This window comes from Numida meleagris, chromosome 4 (assembly GCF_002078875.1).
Source record: "Numida meleagris isolate 19003 breed g44 Domestic line chromosome 4, NumMel1.0, whole genome shotgun sequence".
NCBI classification, from domain to species: domain Eukaryota; kingdom Metazoa; phylum Chordata; class Aves; order Galliformes; family Numididae; genus Numida; species Numida meleagris.
Window position 1 is genome coordinate 62651089 of NC_034412.1, and position 9278 is coordinate 62660366.

The 9278-nt window shown below is 49.8% G+C and overlaps 1 protein-coding gene across 1 annotated transcript in view; it reads right to left on the reverse strand.

Moving 5' to 3' along the window:
- The window catches only part of ANK2 (ankyrin 2), a 347429-nt gene extending 342266 nt beyond the window's left edge, over nt 1-5163 (reverse strand). The window contains exon 1 of the mRNA XM_021394060.1: nt 5046-5163. Within this exon, the coding sequence (XP_021249735.1) occupies nt 5046-5117 (72 nt within the window). The 5' untranslated portion in view covers nt 5118-5163. The remainder of the gene's footprint in view (nt 1-5045) is intronic.

A 9278-nucleotide genomic window follows, 5' to 3' on the forward strand; every position in this document is an offset into this window, starting at 1 on the left:
GTGTGTTATCATATATTGCAATTCAGTTCCTAGGGTCACTTTAAGCCTTTTTCTCCACATCTCAATTCAGCATAAAGGACAGACACAGGTGACAGAATTAACATTGCACAATCCTAAATTCTATTACCTTGTAACTACTAAGCACATGACTTTGCAACTGAAATAACACTGCAGTACAGTAATTTTTGTGTGTTATCTAGACAGGTGCAGTCATTTATGTACTAAACATAATTACCTTTCCCTACATCAATCTACACCTATTATGCAACAGGTTCATTACACATTGTTTCGTAATTTAAAAATAGTGAGAAGCCATTTTCTAGCACAATTTTTCCTTTGATAAAGCATATATATAGTTCATAGACATAAAAATGCTCATTTTGGTGGCTGTTCTCTTTACTCCATGCTGTGATGCAGGCATTTCACTATGCTGCTTTTCAAGTCATTTAAGTTTTGAACAAATTACTTCTAATCCTTAATAGTAGCAGAGGATAAGATTAAAAATAAGCTTGAATCAAATTCAAGTTTAAAGAATCCTTGAAAATGGGGAATTCAAACCAATCTAATTTTTGAAATTAGAATCTTGTGCCAGCAAAGATGTGAAGGGAAACATGTTAATATCCAAAGCAAAGCTTTGACAAGATTGGGCTGGTAGGGGCATCAACCTAACCACCCATGGAAAAGGAGCTTCAATTATCCTCAAATACCACTGTTAGTAGGAGACAAAGAATGTCCTGCAGTGGGAAATGTGGGAGGAGTAGTATAAATACCACTGAGCCAGAAAAGGCAGCATCAAAACACCCCCCAAGTGTGAGCAGTCAGCAGTATGATGGTCCACAAGATCACCTGTAACACTACAGTGGCGTACAAGTTTTTAGAATGGTTAATGTTCTCTACCTTTACCAGAGAAAAATAGGAAAAAGGATAGTAGAGTTGTGGGGGGAAGTTCCTTGGGGAAAAAAAAAAATCGAACAAAAAGAACAAAACCAGCTCCTGCAGTCCCACACACCAACTGCAGTGCTCCTGATAACAGATTTTTGTCAGCCCCTAGGTGGAGACCTCATACCGATCCGACCACATCTGTTAGTCTTCAGGTGACTTGACAGCCTGCAAAGCTGTGTCATTTCAGCACAGAGACGCTCTGCTTCTGCACCCAGGAGTCATTTTTGGCACAATACGTGAGGCCAGACAACTCTGATTTCCAACCATCTCGACTGTGTTGGGGGACTTTGGCTCCCCCAGATCTAGTACTAAGGTACCGAGTAAAATGTGAAGGTCTCACATTTCCCTTTCTTGAACATTCAAGCTAATTTCTTGCTCTCACTGATTCACAGTACAGGGCAATTTTGCTATGGAAATATCCCTGGCGAAACAGAATGACAGATCTGCTCTGCATCCTCCCATCCCATAGCAGCACTCCTCTCCTGAATGGTGGAGCCTCACTCTCCAAGTTCTGGTTCTCATTCCAAGTCTTAGTTTGGCACCCCAGAATCCTTATGTCCTTTGAATATATTTGGATTGCCATATACATCCTGACATATTTGGAAAAAAAAAAAAAAACAGAGATTGTATAGGAAAAAAGAGGACTGCCAGTTCCAGGCATCATTCTACAGACAGTTCTTTTACCAAAGGAGAATTGTGTGGAATAAAGGGATTTCAGGCAAACAATAAAGGCATCGCATTGGGAATATCACCATGTTACTGTTGTACATTACTCAATGATAAGCAACTTTGATTGAGATGAGTTAAATCACAATAGAAGACATTCTTTCACCTTTTATTTTAATAAGAAGCAATGCATTAATATCAGTGATTTATTCATTCACATTCACAGGCATAACAGGATAGAGTACCTGGCAGGTAACACAGAGGGGACGCGTGCAACAGGAGAATTGGTCTTCAAAAAAGGACCCCAGAACAGTCTGAGGGTTACCGATGTGGGAATCCCAGTTTGAGTCTCTTACACCAAACAAGGTAGAAAATGAGTGCACAGCTGAGTGTCTCACAGTCCAGGAAAGATGGGCAAAACCTGTTAATGTACCTTTCTTGATTTCACGAAAAAAAATACTGAAAGGTTTATCCCAATGTGGCACAGCAGAATAACAAAGACCTTCACAGAATAGTAAAACTATTTCTGGCCTAGCTCTGACATTGGCTTTATTTCTATTGCTGACATGTCTCAATCAGCTCATCCACGCAAACTGGCTAATGGTTGTGACTATGTTGAAAAACAGTGGTTTGTAGCTGAGAATTTGCTCTATCAAACAGTGTTATTGGGCTCTTTCTATCACACACAAAATCTTAACTCCAAATTAAACATGATTCCTTGCTGAAACACCTGCAGTGGCTGAGGGCAGTCTGGTGTGGTAGACCCTGGAAGAGGTGGTTGCAATTTTGCTGTCTAAATACTGAAAAGCTTCCACAGAGTTTAGAAGATATGTCCGCCAAAAGAGGGAGACCTGTAAAAGGGTTAATTTAATTGTGGATCCATATGGCAACACCAACCCAACATCCCGGTCTTTCCCTTCAGTACTATTTTTGTTGGTTTGTTTCTTTTACAGATCATGTGTTCTGATGCAAGATACTTAATGCTTGTTTTGAAAATGTTGTTTTTATTAATATGGTTGTATATTTTTAACGTGAAGAGGTGTATTTGAATTTCCTTCGGACTACAGAAGTGAAACCTGGACAAGCAGAAGAAATAATAATGGAAATAACACATGTGCCTACTAAGGAGGGAAACAACACCCATACTGTCCTAAACAGTATGGTCTCCAATGATGTAATTTATAAAAGCTTTGCTTTTTGTTTGGTACATTCTTAAGCCTTGTGTAACAAATTTCACTAGTATCTGACTCCAACACTTGACTTGGCAAAGCATACTTTCAGCAAAACTTTAAGCTAGTGTGTATCTTGCTAAAATAGGTCCACAGCTAACAATTCTTCAGGGATCCCCAAATACATCTTTAACATAAATGTCACATTCAAAGATCTTAAATTAACTGAAAGACAACAGCAGAAACTCCACAAATACATTTTCAGCTCAAACAACATCTTCAGTGACTTTTTATATCGAGCTGGAAGTGGCTTCAACCACTATTGGAAGGCAGTGGGAACTCAACACTCTCAGTTTTCAGTTTTCACTGGGGGCTGCTGTGCTAAGTGCAGCCTGCTAACAGGTCAGGGCAAGCAGGCGCATTTGCCACGCTTTTGTTTAGTATCCCAAGCCTATCCCTGTTCCCTCCTCAGGATGCAAGAGATTCTCGGTACAGTGGGAAGCTGGTAATGACTTGGAGGAAAACTGATTGGCTTTAGCCATTGCTGTGTTCCTTACCTTGGTCCTGAGTGGCTTTGTGTATTTATTCATGTACTTTTAAATTGCTGTGAAGGTCATCCAATAAGTTGTATGCGTGCTGTCCTACTGAAGAGTAGCTGAATTTCAAATGAATACCAGACCCTATCACAGCCATAGTTCAGAATTACGCCTGTTGAGTGATTTCTTTCCAAAGTAATTAAGAATAATTCTAAATGTAGACTGGACAAAATGCATAGGATGGCAGTAAAACAGCTGCAGTAGTCACATCTTTTCACAAGTGATTTCCACAAAGTAATATGGGATTTTATATTGTCATTTCATTCCCATGTAAAATGAGTAACATCATGAAAAGTCAATCCATAATGCTAAGAAGTGCTAGACTGGAAAGCAGCAATCATCCCACTGAGCCATGCAGCGGATGCCAGGCTACAACGCATACACAGCACCAGATCTGCTCTCAGGGGTTCCAGCTTTGCACAGCCAATGACGCGCGTGCTACTGGGACCCATACTGCCTCCTTCCTTCCATGCTGCCTCCTCCATAAAGCCAATCGTGCCCACCTCTGTAACTACCCAGCCGAAAGCAGCTGTTTGGCCTGGCATGGCTTCCCCTTCCTTCATCTTCATCAGCAGCGAGTGGCACCCGCTTGCTATTAATTGCTGTTAGCGGTGATAACCACTTGCTGCTAAAAATAGGTCAGCAGAAGCGCGATGGTCCCTGTGCACTGAGGATCCAAATGCTGGCTGGAGAGCCGATGGCTTGCAATGAGCGGAACCTGGGCAAGAAGCAAGTCATCATTGAGGGTCTGGTCACTGCCTGCAGCAATCCCACACTGCTGCTCCCACACCAGTAGGAGCCAGCTGTGTGGGGTCTTCAAGGCTAGGCCCTTCCCTGCTGTTACCTGCAGCTCCTTTTAGTGCCTGCCACCATCCTGCCGCTGCCTCACACAAAGGCCGTTCAGCCCCGGCCAGCAGCGGCAGCTCCCTGTGCACCATGGGGCTGAACCGGGACCCCACATCTCCTGGTGGGCAGCACCGCCACCGCTTCAGCCAACGATGAAGGAATAAAAAGAGCAGGGCGGAACTGATATTTGGAATTACGTTTGAGCACATACTCGGTATGCTAATCTGATTGCTCATCGGGAACCCTCCTTTGCAACAGCGATTTATTTATTGATCTCAACACGGTGACACAAAAGCCTCAGCACGCGGAGCAGCCACCGGGCCACCGGGGACGGAGTCCGCGCGGGGATGTCCCTCAGCGCCCGCTCCGCGGCTTCAAATGCAAATCAGTGCAGCACCGCTGCACGCGCGCTGTTTGCACGGGGCAGGCGCGGGCAGCGCGGTGCATGCGGCACGGACGGCGCGGGGCGCGAGCCGAGCGCTGCTGCATTCCGCCGGCGGGGCCGCGGTGGTGGTCCCGGGGCGCCCCGCCTCAGCGCCGCGGCAGCTCACGCACGCCTGGGTGCGCACCTGTCCGAAAGAACCTGGATGAGGGGCGGCAGGGAAGGGAGGAGCGCGCTCAGCCCGTAACCGCCGGCGCCGCCCGCCCGCCCGCAGCACCCCCTCCCCACGCACCCGGGGAGGCCGTTACTCCCCTCCGGGAGGCCGCTGCCCGCCCGCTCGCGGCCCCTCCGCACCTGCCGCCCGCGCAGGCGCGGCCCCACGCGGGGCGCCGAGCCCGGGAAGGAAGGGTGGGGGCACGGACGCTCGCGTGGCCGGGCACCCACCTGGCGAAGGCGCGGCGGGCCGGCGGGGGGCGAGGTCCCGCCTCCCGGCGCGGGGGGCGCGGGGGCGGCCATCTTCTCGCCCCGCGGCTCCTTCCCGCCGGCGCCCGCCTCTCCTCAGCCCCGAGGGCGGCGGCGCCCCGTGGCCGACACCATGCCGGGGCTCCCTGCCCGCCGCCTCCCGGCCCCGGCCCCGGCGCGGGGCGAGCGGGGTGACCTTCCCGGGGCGGTGCCCGGCTCCCGCGCGGGCGGGTGGGTGCGAGGGGAGCGGGGTGCCGGGCGGCGCGGCGGGGTGCCCGCAGCCGGCGGCGGGTGCGGAGGAGGAGGAGGAGGAGAAAGAGGAGGAGGCGGCGGAGGAGGCCGGGCTGCCGATGAGATCATGGACAGCTCCGACACACGCGGGCGGGAGGAGCCGCCTCGCACCCCGCGCGGCGCTCACGCATCGCTGCTCCTCGCGCGCCCCGCAGCCTCTGCCCCAGCCCGCGCAGATGAGCGCGTTATCTCCGAACGTTTCGCATTGCGTCGCAGCGCAGGTAGAGCTCCCAGTTGAGCTCTCAGCCCTAACGTGGGTGAATAAAGCCGTGTTTTCGGGTCTCAGACTAGCGTTGCTGTTTCTCAGATGTGAGTACAGACTGGGAGAAGAACTCTTCGGGAGCAGCCCTGCGGAGAAGGACGTGGGGGTCCCGGTGCACGAAAAGCTGGACATGAGCCAGCAGTGTCCTCTTGCGTCCCGGAAGACCAACAGTATCCAGGGCTGCATCGGCAGAGGAGTGGCAGCAGGGAGAGGGAGCGGGTTGTCCCCTCCGCTCTGCCCTCGTGAGGCCCTATCTGGAGTGCTGCGTCCAGGTCTGGGCCCTCTGTACAGGAAGGATGCAGAGCTGGTGGAGCGGGTTTAGACAAGGGACGTAAAGATGAACAGAGGGCTGGAGCATCTCCTATGAAGAAAGGTTGAGAGTTGGGCTTGTTCATCTTGGAGAAGGCAGTGGGCAGATATCACTGTGGCCTTCCAGTACTTGAAGGGAACGTATAAACAGGAGGAGGAGCGACTTCTTATGTAGTCTGATAGTGATAGGACCAGGAGGAATGACTTTAAACTAAAAGAGGGGAGATTTAGGTTAGATGCTGGAAAGAAGTTCTTTACTCAGAGGGCGGTGAGGCGCTGGCACTGCTGCCCAGAGAGGTTGTGGCTGCCCCATCCCTAGAGTCGTTCAGTATCTGAGGGCGGGCAAGCAGTTACATGCACTCATCTCCAGAGCCCAGCTGTTATTTTTGATTTAAGGGATGCCGAAGGTCCATGTTGGATCTGTGCAAACCTGCACCAAGCAAGTTCAGACTTAGAGGAGCATCAGGCTTAGGGCAGATACAGCTGCAGGGAAGAGGAGCTGCTCTTCATGCTGACCAAAGCTTGAAGGTCTCAGCAAAGCAGAGGTTTTAAGGAAGATTTGTTACAAGTCTGAGGTATTCAGTGGGAAACAAGGGGTCAGCGGTAAGCGTGACAATGACGCAGGCAAGTGAAGTGTAAAAGAAAAGAGATGAGGCTGTCAAACTTTGCAGACTCAGAAAAACCCCCAAGGACACCGGTGGAGGCAACCTAGTGCCTTGGAGTAGGGGAAGCAGCACCGCTGGGAAAATCCAGGGTTGTTGGCCTGCACAGGGACACATGGTCTTCTTTCCTCTCCCCACCGAGGCTGTGCAGGGAGGCCCAGCTCCTGGTGCCCTCTGCAGCTAAGGGGATGCTGTGGGAGAGGAGAGCAAAGCCCAGCAGAGCCTGCCAGAAATCGCATGCAATGCAAAGAGCGGTTGCAATTTTCAAGACCGCCTGAGGGGTCTGGGTGACTGCTTCCTATTTAATTGGGTGTTATAATTTTTCAAGCATCTTTGAAAATCACTGCCAAAGTTTACAAGCCGTCATTTTGCGTGCCCAGCTTTGGAGAACAGCCCATTTTATCCCAGCACACAGTGCCAGTGAGACCTCGATGAAGAAAACCTCTTTTCTGCTCAAAGGATTGAGCATTGTGGCTAGGACGTCTCTATTTCTATCCTGCCCTTGTGTTCTCTGTTACATTCTCACTATGCTTTGATACTATCTCTAATATTGTCTCGTCCCTTATTGAAATCTGCAGGTATTGGATTAAATCCACAGCCTGCCAGCAGACTGTTAGCCTTATTTCTACCATTTAATGCACTCTCTGCTGTGCTTGGGGGTTAAAATCCCCTATTAAACACAGCTTTGCCCTTTTGCAGACTTTTTTTCACGTGGGCAGCAGTTTTACACTCCACTTCTTTTTGGGTAAACAGACTGTGAGATTCATATAAGCAGATTTCTTGCTGAAACACAGCCAGTATCAGGCCATAGTGACCCTACCACTGCCCTCCGAGCTGCCTCTGCCCCTCAGAGCCCCTCAGGATTTCTCAAGGGAAGCGTTTTGGGGCAGCAGTGATTCTGCCCCAAGGCACAGCAGCTGGGTGGAGGATGAATGAGCTTGACATCGCCCTTGCCAGCTTAATGCTAGGGGAGCAATGCCGTGGCAGATTTATGGATGTTCTGCTTTCACACCACTGTCAGGCAGAGATGAGATTGCCCAGCGCCCTGCACAGTGCTGCAGCAAGCAGCATGGCCCCTCGTTCCTTCTGTGTCCTCTTTCAATCTGGGAACAGCTGGGCTCACCCACTCTTCCTTGTTGCAGGGCTCCTTCAGATAGGTCCCATGGGCCTCAAACCACGCTGACATCGCATAGGTTAGTGTCACATCTCGATGGGCCTTGTCTTTTGGTATTAAAGTGCTCTTGTTCTGTCCTAGTGTCAGCACCCTTCCTCCTCTTGGTTTTGGTGCTGTACAGGAAATATGCCTAAGAAGCTACACCTCCATTTCTGTTTCTCTATCAGCTTTTTGTGATTAGCTTCAAAACAGCAAAAAGGTACCCTCTGTGTAAAAAGGCATTTTTAAACATTGCGTGTAAAAATCAGACCAAAGAACTAAAATTTTGACTGAAATGAGTGTTCGGACATGCTAGATTTTTGCCATGTGCGTTTGCTCTCATCTTGCACATAATTACTTAACAGCCATATTACAGTGGAAATATGTCTGCACTTGGCCATAGCAACTCCTGTGACAATCCCCCACAGCCCGCTAGATCCCTGCAAGCTGCTCGGGAAGCCCCTGCAGCAGAACAATGTCACTTACAAATGATGTCTTCGCTGCTGGGCAAAATCACCACTTGCCTTTTCCACCACAGCCCCATTCTCCCGGCCTGGCTGCCGCATCCTTTGCATGTATATCTTGGTTTCCCCACGGAACTCACAACTCAAGGCCATGTTGTGGCACCCAGCCACCCCAAGGCACTTGCCCCTGCCTCAAGGACCGTCCCCTTAAGGGAAAGCAGCAGGCAAAGGAGGAAACTGGGGGCATTTGTTTTTACAGTGAGGCCTTTTGGTTAGCATGAGGCTGGGTAACACCAAGAAGCGGTGCCAGCTCCTGCACCAAGCCATCAGGTCACACCGAGCTGAGGCACCAGCTGAGCCCACTCTGTGCTTGTGCCTGCAAGAGGTCTTCTCACCACACGTGGTAAGGAGCTACCTACTGAGGCAGCAAGCAGACGCTGCACAAAGCATTCGGGGACCAGAAGCCACATTTTGTAACAAAAGACATTTTAGCATGCAGCAGGTAAGAGAAAAGAAAGCAAACAGGAGAACAAAAAAAGGGGAAAAACTGTATTAAGTGCGAAGGTGAGAAGGTATACAATGAAGGCAGCTCCATGCATTATTCAGAGGGTGGGAGAGGGGAGCACCATGCTCCCTCCACAGGGACTAGGAGTCAGAGTTACCAACTTCGACGTTAGTCATGCTTCCACTTCTGGCAACAAGTAGCGGCTGTGTCACCTGCACCCCATGTACCACCACATGCTTTTCCATCACTGTTCCCATGGAACAGTGGACTGGATTCTTCTTGAGAACAGTCATCCTCAGGAACATGTGGGCAAACACATCCCAGCACTCTGCCACTGCTCAGAGAGGTGGTTTTCACTGTAGGTTTCTACCAGACCTGCAAAAATCACATGCTGTCAAATGGAAGCTTTTGATTTTCTCTGGTCAGAAATCAAGGGCAAATAATAATTCAGTGCTGAACAACTTCCATTTCTCTGCTGGTAGCTCTGCTGCCTGAGGCAGTGGGGTGTTCAGCCCAGATGCAAGCAGTTCTGGCTACCCTTGGAGAGCTGTTCTCCCAGCTTGATGAAA